This window comes from Austrofundulus limnaeus, unplaced genomic scaffold (genome assembly GCF_001266775.1).
Source record: "Austrofundulus limnaeus strain Quisiro unplaced genomic scaffold, Austrofundulus_limnaeus-1.0 Scaffold56, whole genome shotgun sequence".
In the NCBI taxonomy this organism is placed as follows: Eukaryota; Metazoa; Chordata; class Actinopteri; order Cyprinodontiformes; family Rivulidae; genus Austrofundulus; species Austrofundulus limnaeus.
In genome coordinates, this window is record NW_013952458.1 from 692324 (window position 1) to 711164 (window position 18841).

The 18841-nt window shown below is 38.5% G+C and overlaps 1 protein-coding gene across 8 annotated transcripts in view; it reads right to left on the reverse strand.

Annotated features, from left to right (window-relative positions):
• Window positions 1-18841, reverse strand: part of akap9 (A kinase (PRKA) anchor protein 9) — a 61401-nt gene that overhangs the window by 17026 nt on the left and 25534 nt on the right. For 6 of the 8 annotated variants that reach the window (XM_014009251.1, XM_014009258.1, XM_014009257.1 and 3 more), the window contains 11 exons: window positions 18191-18251; window positions 17220-17546; window positions 16675-16947; window positions 14268-14377; window positions 13946-14133; window positions 11938-12158; window positions 6713-6875; window positions 3965-4059; window positions 1950-2067; window positions 1160-1198; window positions 141-373 (listed from right to left, as the gene is read on the reverse strand). In XM_014009251.1, the coding sequence (XP_013864705.1) occupies window positions 141-373; window positions 1160-1198; window positions 1950-2067; window positions 3965-4059; window positions 6713-6875; window positions 11938-12158; window positions 13946-14133; window positions 14268-14377; window positions 16675-16947; window positions 17220-17546; window positions 18191-18251 (1828 nt within the window). The remainder of the gene's footprint in view (window positions 1-140; window positions 374-1159; window positions 1199-1949; window positions 2068-3964; window positions 4060-6712; window positions 6876-11937; window positions 12159-13945; window positions 14134-14267; window positions 14378-16674; window positions 16948-17219; window positions 17547-18190; window positions 18252-18841) is intronic. The other 2 variants (XM_014009254.1, XM_014009255.1) reach the window with 1 other exon arrangement.

Consider the following 18841-nt stretch of genomic DNA (forward strand, 5'->3'; position numbering starts at 1 on the left):
ATATATATACTAAACCTTTAAAGATTTAAAGAACCAATGATTTAAACCAATCACTTCAACTCTGCTGTGGGAGCATACGTGGCTGCACAGCTGTCAGGACACGTTTGACAACATTTAATGCATTTTTCCTCGTGGCTTACGTCCAGAAACTTCCTGTTCTTCTCCAGCTGCTTCTCCAGCGCTTGAATCTGCTGTTGGAGGTCTCCGCTCTCCGTCTTCTGAGCATGCTCCAGCTCAATCACCCTGTTGACCTGCTCCTCCAGCTCCGCCTCCAGTAGCTTCACCTGCTTCAGGAGGTCGGTGTTCTCCTTCTCTGCTTGACGCTGGACATCCACCTTCTCCTTCATCAGCTTCTCCGTTTCCTCCAGCAGGTCTACGGGACACGACGAAGGGAGGAGGGTAAGATCAGCTGACAAATTCGTCTATGAGTCACGCGAGTCTGATTTTGGCATGAAACGCAGATGCTGAGATGAAACTGAAGAGTCTAAAGCTTGGGTGCCATCATGTGGTCAGAATTAATCCAAGTTTTGCTTTTTTGAAATAATGATTCATGTTAAATTTATGCAATCTGAAAAAGCAACCAAAATCAGACTCTTCCAACGTCTCAGCTTTCCAACCCTGTTACCAATCATCACCCCACGGTCTCCTCTCCTTTCTGCTGCCACCAGTGATTATCCCACACCGCTAAACTCAGGATTAAACTCAGCAGGATCGGTGCAAAATTAACAGGGTGATAGAGTGCAAATGACAAATCAGACACAGGACAGTCCAGACATTTAACCATGCCCAATAAGCTTTTACAGGCAGGGGGAGAGTTCCTCCTGAACAGCCAATCATTTCACTCAAAAGTTGAAACAGATGGCTGATAAACAGGAGGAAATAATGTTATAATAACGCCTGAAGATTCATCATGCCTAAACAAATGCCAACACTGACTCTGGACAATTAAAAGTGACAAATCGAGACGAAAACCAGTTAAAAAAAAGGCAACAAAGGGTTAGTGATTGTTTGAGGTGAGTTTGTGAGCAGATAGCAAGCAAGCTCCAAGCTTTGTTGGCAAATTGCTGGATTAGGGTTAGAGAGATACAACTGCCACTTAGCCAGACRATTTAAAAACATGTACAGATATGACTGAGCCATGCTCACAGTGGGGACACACCTGCTTCAGGTGCTGCAACCATTGCAGCTTCAACTAGGCCTACGGGAGAATGAGAAAGCACAGAAATTTAACATGCTTGTTTTGCCATGAACAGGAAAAGTCTAATAAAGATTAGGGAAGGGTGAAAACAGGGAGGCTGCTTCTTTTCCTTTCTTCTTTTCATCTCACTGTAKAAACCTAAATCTGTAGAAATGACGACGTAAAAAGAGAATGGTACTGAGCGGAGTCCTGTTAACATTTAATGCAGAATACTCACCTTTTCTGAAAGATTAAAAAGAATAAATATTTTTTGAAAATATAGAGAGAAAAAATATACATCAAAATCTGTGGAAATGGTTACACGTTTCAAGTTACTTCTTTGAAAATACAAGCAATGACTTCAAATTTACTTTTTAACAAAGACAGAAAATACTCCAACAAAACCTTTGTAATTAACTGTGGTATTTCTTTAATGACGCTGCCTAACTAAGATTAAAAAAATCTCTTTGGACTGCAACAATGTACTCAAAACCAAATCAAGTCCAAATTGCCAGCATGCTTCGAAAAGAACTGAAAAACAACTGCTGTGTACTCATCAAACCCAGCTCTACATCAATGTTTCACACTAAATAAACCTCTCACGCAGAAATCAATAAACAATTTACTGCTCGTGACTAACTCTGACCTTTACACAGCCAAACAAGAAACATGATTCTTGATTTGTTTTGTTATTAACTGAAAAAGTAGCCAGCTTCAAGTAAACCCTTTTAAAAATCAATTTTCGTCCTCCACATTGTTCCTCGATACTTACGAAGTTCACGTGGTCCAGCCTCCTCCCTCATGGCGTCCTGTTGTCGCGACAGCAGCTCACGTTCCTCAAGCATCTGAAGTCTTTCCWGCTCCAGCTCGTGCAGCCGGCTACCTGTTACCTGCGTGGGAAATTTAAAAACTTTATTTGCAACAAACTGCATGAAAAGGTCTCACTGCTCTTATAACCACAAGGATTTCTAATAATATTATTTAAACTGGCAAGATGGTGTTTCTATTATTATGCAAGTTTCTTGAAGGGCATTTTTAGCAGCAGAATGTGTGAAATAATCTATATTTATTAGAAAAAAGGAGCATGTCACTCAAAGCCTTGTCTTTTAAAATCCTAACATGAATTTCATGTTTCAATTCTTCATTCATCTGCCCCTTTTTTCTCAAGAATAAGTTCATATAACAAAAAAATCTATGTTATTAACAAAACAAAAGACAAGAACATCTAAYCCCTCTAGAACAACAATTTATATAGATACACCTTATACTGTTTCGTATTTCTTTARCMATCCARCTTTYATCATTTTCTTAAATGTACACAGTGGGCCTCATGCAAGAACCGTTCGTACGCACAGATTTGTTCTTAAGTTGTGCGTACGAGTGATTTAGGAGAATTTGTGGCATTCACCAATGTTTTCGTATTCTAAGAATTTTTTCAGATACGAACAAAATTCACGAGTGGTCCAGACCTGTCGTATATTTTACGAGCAGTCAGTCTGCTGTTATCCAGGCGGGTTTTCCTCCCTAATAACTCTATATTTCGTTAGTTTGAAGAWATTTTGAGTTGAAAATAAATCACACTCCGTAATTATCTTGACAATAGGCTATTCTGCTTGAATTAGAGTTATAATTTTAAATGTAATAATTTAGACTAACAATATAAATTGTCCGTTCGTCCGTTTCCCCCCGCTTATCCGGGATCGGGTCGCATGGGCAGCTGCAGAGAGACCCCGCTCTCCCCAGCGACACTTTCCAGCTCGTCCCGGGGGGCTCCGAGACGTTCCCAGGCCAGAGGGGGTACATAATCCCTCCAGCGAGTCCTGGATTTTCTCCAAAGTGCCAGACATATTTTGAAAACATTTTAAAAATGCTTATTTCAAACCCGCATCTGAGACCACCCTCGACTGCGCAGCGCCGTGGCTTCTGAATAAATGAAAATGATTTATTTAACACAGTTGTTTATACTTTTAGCAGCTCTTTTTATTCCACAGTTGACCTGCTAAAATGACAGATTTTCTTTTCTGGATCTCTGACAGACGGACTTCAATCTCTGAACTCATAAAGTTCTTCTTTTTAGTTTTCGCTGTCATTTTCATGAATGGACACTTCCTGATATCTGAGGTAGGAAACATACAGTAGCCTTATATGGTGTTTTTGKGGTGGTAATTATGCTAATCTCCTCTCGCGTGCACGAGCAGCTGGATACGAACAGGTGGAATTTACGCAGCTCATTTACACACTTTTCCTGAAGATAGAAGAGTTTGTTGAATCTGACGTGGCATGTTCGTACGAACCCTTTGTACGAACAAAAGTAAGAGAAATTTAGGATAAGAATACGAACATGTTCTTGCATGAGGCCCAATGATCCTGCATTTGTTACATCACTCCCCAAGTTATTCCATAGTTTTATTCCTTGAATTAAAGCACACCGTTACTTCGAACTAGTTCTGAATTTGGGTTTTAGAAATATCTCTGTCCCTTTAAGGTAATAACAACTCTTTCTCTTAACAAAATTTACTCGGATGTTTAAAGGTAATGTGTTTTGTGGGCCAGTAGAATATTATAAATCAACCAAATTAAAGAACTTCAATATTTTCAATTTACAATAATTATAGTAATATTAAGATGACAGTAGAGCACACCAAAACCATCTTATGACTATTTGTCCCACATTTATGATTTGTTTATTTTACAACAGTATCCCTTAGATCAGGAGCCAAAATCAACCTTTAATGTTTCCACAACTCATTTGCTTTTCAGAAGTAATTACTCCTCCCTGCAGCTCACCTGCAGCTCTTGCTCGAGGCTCTGCTGGAGCTCTTCTGTCTGGCGTAGCTGCTCCTCCAGCGCAGTCCGTTCACCCGTGTAGCCATCTATGAGACCTGCGTGCAGTCAGTGCAAGAAAAGCACGGTTAAAACTAAATAATAAAACAGCAGCACATACATCACCAAAAAAGAGAATTTCATGAGTAATTTCTGCTCCCGTTCTCAAGCCTTTAGATTTCATTTTGTTGTTCTTGTTCAGCTTTAGTCAGACATGTCTGCAGGATACAAAACCTAAGCCAAAAAACAACCTATAAACAAGCGTCTGACCCATTTTGCTCGACATGAAATCTGAAACTGAGCTGTAAATACAATGAAAAGCTTTATCACTACTACTGCTCTGGCACATTTTCTACTCTGTTCTGCAATAGATGGAGGAAGCAAACAAGAATCTGCTGAGAAAATCATTCACTTTAACACAGGGGAGTCTATTTTATCACTTTATTATTGTTTATGAGTAGAATCAAGAAGCTGTACGTAATGTTTGCCTAAAGAGGGACTTTCATGATGATTAAATACAAAAAACAAGGAACATATGATGAGATGGGTCTTCAACATCTACAGAACCTCCCAGCCATGTTATCTGATGAAAACCAGAAAATAAACTCTGATTGTGTCTATGAAAACACTGACACTTCATATTGCTCAGTGAAGAGGATCTTCTTTCAAGGTTGAGCTCTAATTTAAAACCAGTTTGGGAAAAAAAAAGAGCCCCACCCTGAAGTTTTACCTGGATCATCCAAACAATGGCTGACGTGTTTCTTTCAGATCGTTGGTATTTGTCTATGAGATACAGGCTCAGCAAGGATCAAACACTCCCAGAGTTAATGAAGAGGCACATGACCCGCTGTTCAAAGCYGTTTTCGTAAGGAAGCAGGTTTACAAAAAGGGTGTAGCATTCATTTCTCATTTTAATGTCAATGACTGATGGAGTGACAGAAACATGTGTGACAGCTTTGGTGATCAACCTAATGATGTGAYAGAAGGGTGAGCAGCTTTTCTTTGGCTCCTTCAGGGTTTTCATTCCAAATGGAGGACGATGTGGATTTTACTCGCGTCTAATCACTGGATATACATCTACAACTGGCTGCTACAGCTGTTTAATTTCAGAAAATGGCTACAACTCAGTTTTACAGATAATGGGATAAMATTTAGTGAGTGATAATTAAAACRTAAACATCTTTSCTTAAAACTTTGGAATAAACTGCTTGAGTCAAGTGTGACATCTTGCGAGATTGTGCATAACATTACCTTCATGGTTTGACTGAAATAGCTACGACAAAAACACTGATATGAAAGATATCTTTAAAATATGATAAAAGTTTTTTTAGGACAGCAAATATTTGTAACTCCTCATAAATATATCTGAGCGTAAACATTATAACAGGATCTGAGTGTTGTAAAAGACAAGGTGAGATTAGAAGTGTCCACAAACTGTCACTGGTGTGTATATATGTCTGTGTGTATATACTGTATCTACAGTATGCACGAATGTATGCATATATGTATGTATGTACATCTATTAGAGGTGCAACAATACATGTACCCGTATCGAACCAAACTGAACAATACAGATTTTAAAAATTTACTTTATCAACTTGTCTTCTGAAGATGCTCTGTGTTGAAGGATCAGTGGATCTGTGTTCGACTACTCCACCTAGGCTGCATTTTTGAGCACAGATCCACTGAGAAACTTGCTGTTTCAGCAACATTTAATTTAAAAACTGTACTTTTGAGGTTAAACAAATGTTTATAATTAATTTAAATAAATTACAAGTTAAAAGGGGCATGGAAATTTCTCTTTTTTGTATCGAAAAAATATCGAAATGCGAGACTAAAGTATCGAACCGAACCGTGAATTTCCTGTATCGTTGCACCCCCAATATCTATATATATGTATGGGTATGTGTATATATGTATGTATGCCATCCATGTATTTATCCATTTATTTTTAGGTGAGCGGACAGATGTTGGGTGTGTGGATCTGTGTTTTCTTGGTGTATATTTAATATATTTCTAATCTCTATTTCAGTCTTTCTGATTACTTTTCTCTTTGGTTTTCTCTCTTTTTCTACCTTCTCTTTGCTTAAAAAAATCACTGATGATGACGAAATTAAGAAACTAATATTAAGTTCTTTTTTCTACTGAAGTGATTAAAAAAAGAAAATAAAAAAAAATAAGTGTCCACAAACTCCCTGCTGTTCTGTGTTTCCACAAAACCAACCAAAATATGACTAATCCACCATGAAGACAGAAAAAGTGTGGTTAAAGTGTTTGAACTTGGTTTKGTTGCTGTGGTTGACTCAGAACAGCTTCCTCTGTTGGTTTTAGATAAAATGAAGCAAATTCAACTCATACATAACAACTTAAAGATTTAAGTTTTCTGTCTCATGATTGATCGCTTAAYCAAATTTTCACCTCAAATGACTTTCTAATTTTTTCTTTAAAGCAGCCAATACCTTCCTGTAACATCCAGAACCTTTAAACATGAGCTTATGTATTTATCATCTACTACACTTCATACAGACACACACTATCCAAGTAGTTTGCTCAACAAAAAAGCATCAATGGAAAAAAAACGTTTTCTGAATCCCAATATTAACAGGTCAGAATATAAAATCACACCAAGTCAGAACTGTCTTCCTTTCATCCTGTTGCTGCTTYAGACAATAATCCCCACAGAGTCTTCTGAACGTGAAAATAAACTCTAACCCTCAGCACGGTGGAGCTCCAGAGCGAGCTGCTCCCGGGCTCGAGCCTCCTCAGACAGCCTCTCCTGTAGCTCCTCCTGCTTCTGCAGCAGCTCGCTGATCTCCTGGTTGTGGCGGAAGGACTCTCGCATCAGCTCAGTCTGGGTCACCCGGGCATGTTCAAGCTAAGAGGACACAGARACGACAAGGTGTTGCACAAAATGAAAAATACAGGATAAGGAGAACGAGGTCTTTGGAGCCGTCACTGAACGTTTAGTCGACAGCTAATTTTGTTTTGACAATTTCACGCCACAGTTAGATTGAAATAAATAGTTGTAGCAGCTTAAACTGCTGCAGTTCGACTGTAGTGTCAGTAAAACAAAAACAAAGKTTAACAGGTAGAGATATTAAAAAATAGCAGATAGAGGAAGTGAAACTGCTGCAAAGATACTGTATGAATGGAAATTTGAAATTTTTGGTTTATGACATTTATTTTGCAATTCAAAGCAAATATGCTATCAAATGACAAGTGCAGTTTGAAGAACAGTGGCTCCAATAACTTATCTAGTGACAGGGGGTGGGTGGGGGGGTAATGTTTGTGGTAACTTGACTATCTTGCTGCAGGCTCTGTCACGCGAATTTGTTCTAGACAACTTATGCAAACTTGTGAAAATGTTATAAGACATCTACGCTGAGGATGGATTTAAAAAAAACAGCTGGAAGCCTCTTTTAGGCATGTACATACTGTAATGTACAAACTTACAAATTGATCAAATATATAAATTTTATTAGTAATTTATTAGTAATTTAGACATAAAAAATCATAATTTGGCATAAGTTAATGTTATAGTGTAACAGGGCCTTTAGAGACAATACACTTGTTGGTTTATAACCAATATGGCTYATTTTACTGTTGCACAAATATTTAATTTGGTGCTTATTTGCTACAAATAAACAAAAMAGAAAAGTGAAGGACAACAGATATGGTGTCATGCCTGGTATAACTGTTTACAACAAATGAACAGTAGCATTAAAAATAGCCTTGTTGGTCCTAAATCACTATTTTTTGAATGAAACAGTTTTATTTTTGGTATTTTGTATCAATTCAACAAGAGAATTTAGAACAAATTTTGTTTTCTGGCAGGCTGCTGGCATTAAAGAATCCAATCCTTTTATTTTTTTTGTATATGTGTTGACAACYGGGGTTCATTCTTTGAGTTTAGGAGATTTTTTTCCCCTGAACCATTCACAGGTTAAAGCCATGTGGTTTATAAACAAACAAACAAAAATATTCACTACTCTAAAAATCATTAAAAATTGGATTTTTAAAAAACAAGTAAAAATCTGCCAAAATCTTAAGAGAAACCTTAAAACAGCTTTAGAAAGTCTAAAGAACTTTTAATCAAGATAAYGTTAAAAGATTACAAATCTAGGCTTTTGGAAGCAAAATAGCAGAAAATGAGAGATGACTAAAGATTTTTACAACGGGTTTGGCAGCAAAGTTTATGGTTTCAGACTGTAATGGCTTTACGATGATCAAATACTGGACAAAAGGTAACGTGAACACATGCAACAGCACAGGATATGGTTTGAATATCTGTGTTAAAGCCTACCAATCAGGTGACAGAGAGCATAATTTCCCAGTAAAAAATGCTAGGAAATCAAGATAACGCAATAAACCGCCAGCACACGCAAACTCATTTTCCAAAGATTTTCATATGTCCCTGAGCAAAGGTCTTATTATTATGAGAACTGGAAATATGAACCTGCCACAGAGGAGAAGTCATATGATCTTTCACCTAATGACTGAGGAGAGCTACTGTCTGCATACGTGGAAAGATCTTTTAGCTTACATCATATGTGAATGCATAGACCTGAGCCATAGAAAGGAAAATAAATAAATCCATAAAACATTAAACAACATTACATATGCTCTACTTTAACTGGTAGAAGATGAACAACCCCCTGTGCTTATGTATAATTAAATCTGTGTGGGGTTAACTTACTGTATAGGGAGGAGTGGGCAAGGAGATTTTGGAWATGACCTTAAGCAGGTGTCCATTAGTCTTGTGATTGACGTGAGAGATCTGTGTCTGAATCACCACAGAGTTTTTCGTATTTAGGGTGCTGCAGAGTGGGAAGGGTCGGGGAAGGGGTACACGAGATTCCACCTCGTACACATCTTGATCCTCCCCTTCCAGCCACGTGCTGCTCTGCATGCTGGAGTTCCAGTAAGAACGATAGGAATCCATGGTTTTGCTTCCTATCCGGAGTCACGACAAGGGGTTTCCGTTGGCCATGATCCGTCAGGCTGAGCTGTACAACCTCAAACGGGAATAAAGTCCGGCGGGAAATGAAGCTGCGATATATGTTGTGGATAGCTCCAAGCAACGGTCTCTATGTGTTTAGTCCACAGACACAGGAAGCGTAAACATCTACTGAAGAAGGTGACATTCATCTCATTCACGTGCTGTCTAACTGAGGTAGAGCAGGTTCCAGGTCAGTGGTCAAACAAAAATAAAAACAAAAATCATCCAGGAAAGGTAAGAGTTTTATAGTCCTACAGTAAAGTGTCATCCTCGGCAGCAGGTCCAAGTCAAATCCAGGTCCTGCAGCCTAAAAGGCACTCCTGAACACAACCGTGGAAGGTAAGTAAACACAAACATGTCTTCTCTCTGTGTCCTGTGTTCAGGCGCGCCGTGTTCTCTGACCTTCTTTCTTCAGAGTGAAACCATAATATGCCGCTCACAACGCTCACACCCCCCACTACTGCTCTTTCTCTCCCTCTCTCTCTCTCTCTATCTGGAGATTCATTAACAATACAATCCGGCTGAAGCAGCCCCAACCTGCAGGCGAGCCTCCCTGGGGCCCCTACTGATTGTCTACTCCAAGCCTCGACCGGCTGACGGTGAAATGACAGCTCAGATGGAAAGTCGCTCAGTCATATTTTCCTTCTTACTTATTTCCAGAGTTGCCGTCAATCCCTTTTCTCAAATCTACCCGTGCTCATGTCCTTCTGTTACTAAAGCTAGTATTCCTACTAAAAAGGTAAAAAAAACTCCCCAGGTAGTTTTGAGCTTCCAAAAGAGGATACTCTTCCTGCTTCCTACGCTAAAACACACCTATCAGGATCCTGCTAAGAAAAAAAAAGTGGGAGGGAAGCAGGTGTGGCTTCAGTCTTGAAGGCCAGTCAACCAGGTAGATTTGCAAAGTGTTTAAACACACACACACACTCCCCAAACACACAAATAACCACCAAGAACACACGCCCGTTCTACAAATAGCTGCCAAACCAGATTCCCTCCTTTTGTATCAACAAAAAGAAGCTATTAGTCTATGCTCGAGTCTATCTGCATGTCTACGGTCATTTTTTCTTCACACGAGCTGTTTGTGTGTCTCGCTGGTTGATAACGGCAGAAAGCAATGAGGTAACAAACCCCTGCCAGAGGGCAAATAATTTACAGTCATGGCTCAAAGATGTTAAACATTCCTGATGGGGCTTGTTACATCAGCCTCCGCTCAAGACGTGGTGATTCAGTAACAARCAGACAAAACTAATGTACACCAGATCAATAACAACAAGAAAATCATTGGAAAAACTATTAGAGACTTGGTAGATTGCACATTGATTGTGCCATTAATAATGTGAACTTGGAAAAGATCTGTTACTTGCAATCACCCTTTAAATATTATATTTATTAAAGCTACAAAATAATAAAAAATAAGGTTTTTTGGAGTATTTCTCTCACATCTTTATACATTTGGCTGCTTTAGAAGATAAATTCCAAACAGCTGTTTGATGGTTTGAAATWAAATACAGCCAAAAATGGGGTGATGGTCCTTTAAAACCATGAGCATGACTTATAACAAGATTCAAATGACTCAGTTAATAACATGAACCAACAACCGGGATGCAAATGCTGCCTCGGTTTTCTTTAAAACTATTTTTAGACCAACAAGACAAAACTCATTTTAGCGTGAATAAAGCATGAATTCCAGCCCGGGGGGGGGGGGGGGGAGTTGTGCAGGCAGTTACAGTAACACGCTCAATGGCCTAGTTTAACTGGCCTCGGTCGCTCTGGACTGACACAGGACGCAGTGGGATGACTACACAGACACCCCTGTGGGGACGGGGTTGTTCTCTGCAAGCTGGACCAGGATAGGCTGCTTGGTCGGACAAAAAGCGCCGTGTAAATACTGCTTGTATCTACGGGCAACCACTGGGAATGAGGCAGCTCTTTTGTGTGGGAATTCTAGACAGGCCAACCTTTTTTTCCCCCGACCACATTCTGCCATCTCGACCCCCATTATGTCTCCGTGAACAAGTGCAGAAATCCACACAGAGGGGGTTAACAGTGCTGACAGTTCATTTAAACGTTTTGACAAAAACCTAAATGTGTCACTGGAGCTTTCAGAAGCCCCATTTGAACACTAAATGSAAATCAATTAGAAGATGTAAACTATTTAAAATTGTCCAAAAACGTAAAATAAAAAAATTGTATACCAGGGCTATTCAACTAAATTGCTCCGAGGGCCACAGTTACTGCAGGTAAACAGCTGAGGGGCCGAACATCCAGCAATTAAAGTCATTATGTAAATAAACCAACTATTACAAAGATCTTTCATCTTTGAAATAGTTTATTTTGCTGCATTTAATCATGAATACAACATACAGAACCCTATAAAAGTAGTCATAATTCAACAATATCAAAAACAAAAAGAACACGTTATGCCTCATATTTGAAACAAATATTATTTTGACGTCTCTGACTTGTCAAAAATTTAAACCAATTTTATTTTCACTTTCATAGTTCTATCTTCAATTGCTTTAGTTTTAACTGTCTTGAGTGTTTATAGAAATGTTTTTTCCAGCTTCTAGCCAAGATTCTGATGTTTCTGTAGATACCAAACATGTCTATGTTTAACTAAAAGAAGTTAGCGTAATTAAAGTAGAAAACTGGGGTTTTGGGCTTAAGAGATGAATGAACCAATTGGCGGGCCAAACTTTGGTCACTCGTGGGCCGGATTTGGCCCGCGGGCCGCMAKTTGAATAGCCCTGTTGTATGCCATTACAATACAATTGTGTTTTGGAGCAAGTATCTTGAGGCTCTTTATACGTTTGGCACATCTAGCCAATTGAATTTTGAAGTGTTGCACTGGTTAATTTTCAAAAACATTAACCACTTAAACCACTTGAGTGTTGCTTTAAAATACATTTAAAAAAGACTTAAAAAGCGTGTTTTCTACCTGTTCGGTCATGTCAGTGATGGCGATCAACATCTTCTCCAAAGCTGCCTGAAGTCGTCTGCTGATGCCCATGAAATATTCCTCGTTCTTGAGCTGTGGCTCTGCACCCAGGAGCAGGCTGTCCATCATCTGCTGGGACATCTCCAGGCTCTCGTCAGCCTCAAACTGCCCGGACCAGATGCTCACGTTGTCTGCACCAGTTTCACCGCTCTGGCAGCTTTCTGCAGTAACAGGTGGCAAAATAAATATGACACTTTTTTTTATTTATGCATCGTGTAAACTGCAACAAAATACAGGATAATATTTATCTAATTACAAATATGTTAGGCTCTGTGACAAAGAAAATATTACCAAAAAGACAGACAAGTATTTTATTAACTTGACAAGCCAGGATGCAAACAGAAAATTAACTTAACTCCATTATAAGAAAAAATAAGCATCTGGTTTAAATAAGTTTATCATATTCTTGTTTTCAAAGAATATTATAGTGGAAGGTGGAGGCCATGCAGTTCAGGTGCTGTTTTACCAGAGATAACTCTTTTTTTTATTTTGTTTATTTTCTGTTTATTGTCTTTAAAATAAATAGGTGTCAATTTGGGGACAATAAATAAAACAGCAAAATAAGTAGATAATTTAAATTATTATTACTGCTAAATGTAGACTAATAAAGAGTTAGGAAATCTGAAACCATCCTAAATATTACAAATATAAAAACACAACTGTGGTTCTAAAGAACTACTAAAATACTGTTGATTTACTCTGATAATACTGAGTTACATCAAACCGATACTGATAGCTACAGTCCGTCTGCATTTCATGTTTCGTTTCAACAAAAAAATTAATGTTGAACTCSACCTCAAATTTATTTCCATGAAAACAACGATTAGATAAAATGTCTCCTCCTCTGCACCTAAATGCAGGCATATCGGCAGCAAGCGGTGACTTTAATTTGCTTGTATGTAGTTAACAGAACCTGCTGTGAGTCGTTTTTCATCCACAAGTGGCTGCAGGTCATGACTGGTGTGTTTAGTTTAGTTAATGACTCTTCTGAAAAATTTCATACTAAACAAATAAGGCGTTGGGGTAAATGWTTAAGGCAGGGGTGTCCAATCCTGGTTATCGAAGGCTGCTTTACTGCACATTTTGCTTCAACACACCTGATTCACTGACTGAATTACCTCTTCAAGTTCTGCAGAAGCCTGTTATTCACCCATTCATTCAAATGAGGTGAGAGACCTCTAAAACATGCAGGATTGGACCTGGAGGACCAGGATTAAACGACACTTATAACATTTAGTATGAACAAATGCAGAAATCTCAACATAAAAAGCTGATCTATTATTATAGTCTTAAATAATATTTAACAGCAGATTGCTCAGTTTTGTTCAAGTCAGCCATATTTTTTTATTAATAAGAGCAGCTTTTTATATTATACAGCTGGGTTGTTTTTGCTTATGTTCTTATCTGGCAAATAAATATCCGTCCATGACGATATTTGCATGTGATAATGTTGGATTTGTTCGAACATGCACATCAGTATGTGGATAAACAAACTGATATGCATGGCTGCCAAAAATAAACAAAAACTTCAAGGATAATTGAAAAGACTATTTGTAACAGAGTTGTTTAAATTTAAGTCATATGCCATAGGATCATTTTGTGTTCAATTTAATGGTCAACTCTCCAGACATTCTGCATAAACATATTGTAAAGTGTGTTTTAAACTAGATATTTTGTCACAATTTAAATATGTTTGTTATTCTGATTTGAAGCTTGAGTAATTAAAATGCCATAAGATGGGTTATGACAACACACTGACTGTTGCTTCACTCAGGAAAGTTCAGATCCTCACAGCAAAGCAGCAGGTGTCTTAAACAATGTATGCAGGTAAACTAAAGAACAATGTTTTATTAGGTGGGAAGTTTTATTTCAAACTTTGACCCCTGAACCGGCTTTTAAAAAAAGCACCTTTCAATAATCCAAACCATTTCTAAATCTTGATACTTGCCTGAGGAATAAGGGTTTTTAGTTTCTGTGTTTTCTCTCTGCATGCTGGAAGGAGACGGCTGAACTTCTGCAGACGTGTCACGCAAACTTTGCATGTGGAGGCCTAAAGTTTTCTCTGCAGCTGCAGTTGTCTTCAGGACGTCAACAAGCACCTGGCTGAGCTTCTTGTTGGCTGTAAGCAACAGGTTTCTGAAAAAATAAAAAAAATTTAAACCATAAACAATGAAAAATATATTCTTGTTGGTTTAAGTCTACTGTAAAAAAAAGGAAACCTGTTCAGATCATTTTTATGCAGGGTTACAAAAAAGAAAGGGCAGTGGTACCTTTCAGTATCTTTATCAGAAGAGTCCTCATCATCTATTGACAGTTTGAATCCTCCTGCTACTGATGTATGTGTACCGTCCCCGTCATCATCATCTGTCTTCTTTAAAGCCTGAACAGGCAGCAGAGAGAAAACAGACAGCAGCCCCGTCATTGTCAAGTTTGAACTCAATAAGCAGACTCCTGAAAACTCAGCAGCACTGGACAGTGCAGCATTCTGCGTGGTCATTTGTAAAGCAAATTCAAATAAGGAACAGTAATGCGCACATAGGAACACTGCCTCTTTACGAGCACACATACACACAAACACAAACACACACTTTAGCTCCCATGGAGCCGAGAGAAACACTGCTATCTTTGTGCTGCTATGGCAACAGGTGCACCTGAGGGAAGGAGACAGGCAGAGGCAGCATCGCCACCTGTTGGTCAAACTGCTACGATACAGATTTTATCCTGATCAAGATCAGGGCCCGTATTTATCAAACTCCTTACAGTGGAATTTTAGACTTAAGTGATGAAAATTTCTTAGATTTGCTCCTACTCTCAGACTTAAATATAAGTGCCAGTTATCAAAATTCTTAAGCCTAAGAATCACTCTTACTCTCCTGAAAAGTTAAGACTGTTCCAGAGGACTCTTAAGTGGTTAAGAGTTGCCACTAGGGGTCTGAGATGAACTGAAGACAGAGATTACAGCTGTCCTCCTCCCCACCTGACTGTTATTCTCAGTTATAAGGTGGAAAACAGGTTTAATCAAAAATACAAAAGAAACAAAAGTAAAAAACAAACAAACAAATAAATAAATAAACAACTGTGCATAATGTTGGACTAAAAGGTGGATATTTGTGTGGCTTTTGGAGAAAATATTAAATATGCTCAGCTGGTGAGTAGGAGTGTAAGAAAATATCGATACACTGAAATATCGCGATATTTCATTTCCCGATACTGTATCGATATTCTAAAGCCCTGTATAGATTTTTTTATTAAGGTTTAAAATGTCAACTTTCCTGCCAGCCGTTCATTTTAATGTTGTAGTTCAACCTCTGACCACTAGTTGGCAGCAGTGAGCCAGCCATTTGGCTCCTCTACCTCTTGAGGTAGAGGCCATTGCTAAGTGTTGGGTGACCATATTGTAAATTAATATTAAAAACTAAAAGCTGCAAAAAATATATTTTCAAACTATTTATTGTCAAATTTAGCTTAATAACTGAAAATATGGATGAAATAAGAAACATGAAACAAATAAAATAAAATACATACARAGCAGAACACAGCTAAATGTATCAAAAGTATGTCTCTGTAATATTTGAATTTTCTGAGACAATGAATTTTGGTTTTTCATTTTTTTCCCCTGTAAGAGGTTTTTATTTAATAGAATTTTTGGACAAAAAAATCGCAATATATCGCCTTGCTTATAGTATCGCAATATATCGGGATATATCGTATCGTGACCCCTCTGTCATGATATGTATCGTATCGCCAAATTCTTGCCAATACACAGCCCTACTGGTGAGTGCATGGGGGGAACCAAGTGGCAAAGAGGAGGAGAAGGGAGCAGCTCAACATTACCTCAGGCTCTSAGACATAAAATCTTYAAAGCTGAGTTTTTGATTTAAAAAATYGTGAGATTTTCTTCAGTTTTCATGATGCAAATTTATGGAATTTACAGACAATCAGAACAAGATGACAAAATTARTGTGGAAAGTGAACTTATTTTAGGATTTTCACAGTTTTATCTTGCCATTTCTCCAACAATATTCTTGAACATGAAATCCGAGGCAGTGATTGGTTCATGCCGGGGTTTTTTTTCTAACGACGTCATCCAGGATCAGCTTTACGGCACAGCCAGGTGTCGCAGATCAGCTCTAGAATTACTCCTACACTTCACTTAAAAGACAGACGGAGACGCTTGATAACTGACTTTTACTCTCAGCTTTTAACTAAAAAWTTTTTTTACACTTAAGTCCACTCTTATTAGCATTCTTAAGAGTAATTCTAAGAAGTTTGATAAATACGGGCCCAGATCTGAACTGAATGACCTCATATTCTAAAAGTTACACAGTGAGACATTAATAAAGCAGATTAATTTAAAGCTGATAATATTTATAGTAAGCTGTAATATGGTAAGTTGCTTTCCCAATTAAATTGCCAAAAGCTCAATAATGAAAATAAAGGGTTACAAAAGTAAGAATTTTGCAGCATTTTTCAGGAAAAAGTACAGGTGACAATAAAATTAAAAAGCAGTACAAAAATAAGCTGTGTGCATTTTCAARCAGGGACAGAAGCTGTGTATGGAGGAGATAAATAGAAAGAGAATACATGTATGAATTATATGAATTTATAAATATATTTGTTGTGTGCAGTTGTWAGTTGCAAGTGTACAGCAGCGTTCAACAGCTCAGTGACACTAACCTGTCTACGTTCAGTTTTCTGCAGCTCCTCCTTTAACTTCCTGATCTCAGCGTTCTTCTCCTCCAGGACCATTTCCAATCTTTGCCTCTCCWCCTCCTCCAGCCCGGCGCCTGCTGACAGGGAAGCTCTTGGAGTCTGACAGGTCGACTCGCCGTCTTCGACCTCTTCGTCACCCAGCTGGGTCTGCATGGAAGTGCTCGTCTGGCGGGAACGCTTGTTGATTCGAGCCAGCTCGCTCTGCTGTGCGAACTCCACGGACATCTGAACTATGGCCTGTCAGAGGACAAAAAGACAAATGCTTTCTTTAGGATTCCACAGGATGTGAGATGAAACAACGAAAGCTCAAATTCATTTCTAATATAGATTTACAGAACTGATGGTAACATACTGTATAGTCCACTAACTACAATCTAATAACAAARATGTAATAAAATTAAGAATAATGCAGTATGTGTGGAGTGGAAGCATCCCGTCTCATTAATTAAACTCACTGCTGCCGTTTAGTCACAATAATTAAATACAACCTTAAAATACACATCTACTACCTTAGCAACTTCCTCCTCCACTCTCTCCTGCTGATGTTTCTCYTCCCCGAGGCTCTCCGCCGAGCTCCCAGCGCGGAAAGCACCGTTAAGGTCCAGCTTCCTCTCTCCTCCGTCCTCCCGACGCTCTCGTCTTCTCATCTCCTGCTCCTTTTCTTCYGTCAGTCTCCTCAGCTCGCTGCAGTGCTGCTCTCTGAGAGCGGCCACTTCTTGGGTGTACTTGTGATCCAGTGCTTTYCGAAGCGCCTGCAGCTGCGCCGTCAGGGCAGGAGATCTGGCGGACGAGCGCGACCCCGCGCCTCCTTCTGACAGTTCCTCCACGCTCGGGTCCTGAGATGGGAGAAGAAAGCAGAAAAGCACAAGTTAAAAAAATTATGTTTAAGATAGCACCACTTATGGACAATAAAACTTCCTCTAGGTGGGTTCTCTTTTAAAAAATGGTATGTATTATTGCAACGTTCTCCTTCTCAAAATAACACGTTTATTTTTCTTTTTAAAACCTTTGCTCCAAGATTAGCAAYCAAAGCTTGAACTAAACTATAATTGTAAAAACCACACTACATCTTATAAAATCTACCACCCTTGTGTTCCCTGATTCCTCTGAGCAAATATCAAAGCTAAGGATGGAAGAACTGACTGACAAACTGAGAGGATAGAAGTTAGAAAGACAACCACGAGAGATGGCTTAAAGACAGAGCGGTTCATTCACTCAAGACAAAATCCTCCTTTCATCCAACCACCAAGACAAGACGTCCGCTTGGTTAGAACAGTGTTATATAATGTCCAATCCTTTTAATTGTTAGATATAGGTCCACTCCTGATCCTGCCTTTGGAGATTCAGGGCAAACTTTAGCCTGAAGGTTGCACCTCGCCTCTTTCCTCCACCCTCACTGTCACTGCATCGTAACGCATTTCTCATCTTGTAGTAGGACGGGATGGATTTGACTTGGAAGATTAAAATGTAAGAGACGAACCTTTAGTTGCTCTCTGCGCTGCTCTGTCGTCTCAGAGCTGAACTCGGCAGCACTGGATAGGCTGGGAGACAAAACAAGATATTTGTTATTGGAAACTAAAACAAGTTCAAATGTAGCTCCTTTAATTGAAAATATCACAAAAATTTAAATGCACCCATAAAAACAAGAAGCAGCTTAACGAAAGAACAAATAAAATTTAACAATTCCTACATACCTTTGAGATAAATTAGTTAAGCTCATATTCAGCTGGTTAAATCCGGAATAAATTCTGTGATTTTTAGCTCATCTTTTGATATTCATGATGGATTAAAGAGACTTAAAACTCATCTATCCCTGCAGTAACCAAACATCTTAATGTGTGATCTTTTTTGTGTTTGTGTAGCGTGGATGTTTTTATTTTTTGTTTCRTCAACAGACTGTGCAACAAATTGCCCAACAAACTGATAATAAAGATTCTTGAAATTAAAATGAAAATTAAAAAATACTGGGAATTAAAGAATAGGTGCAATGCAACAAAATACACAAAAATGATACAAAAATGGTAAATGAGCTATTAAGAGCACAAACTGCATACAATTATTTCAGTTTTAATTAATGTATTAATTCAATTGAACAGAAAGAATATGAATATAATTTTATCATCTACAGTTC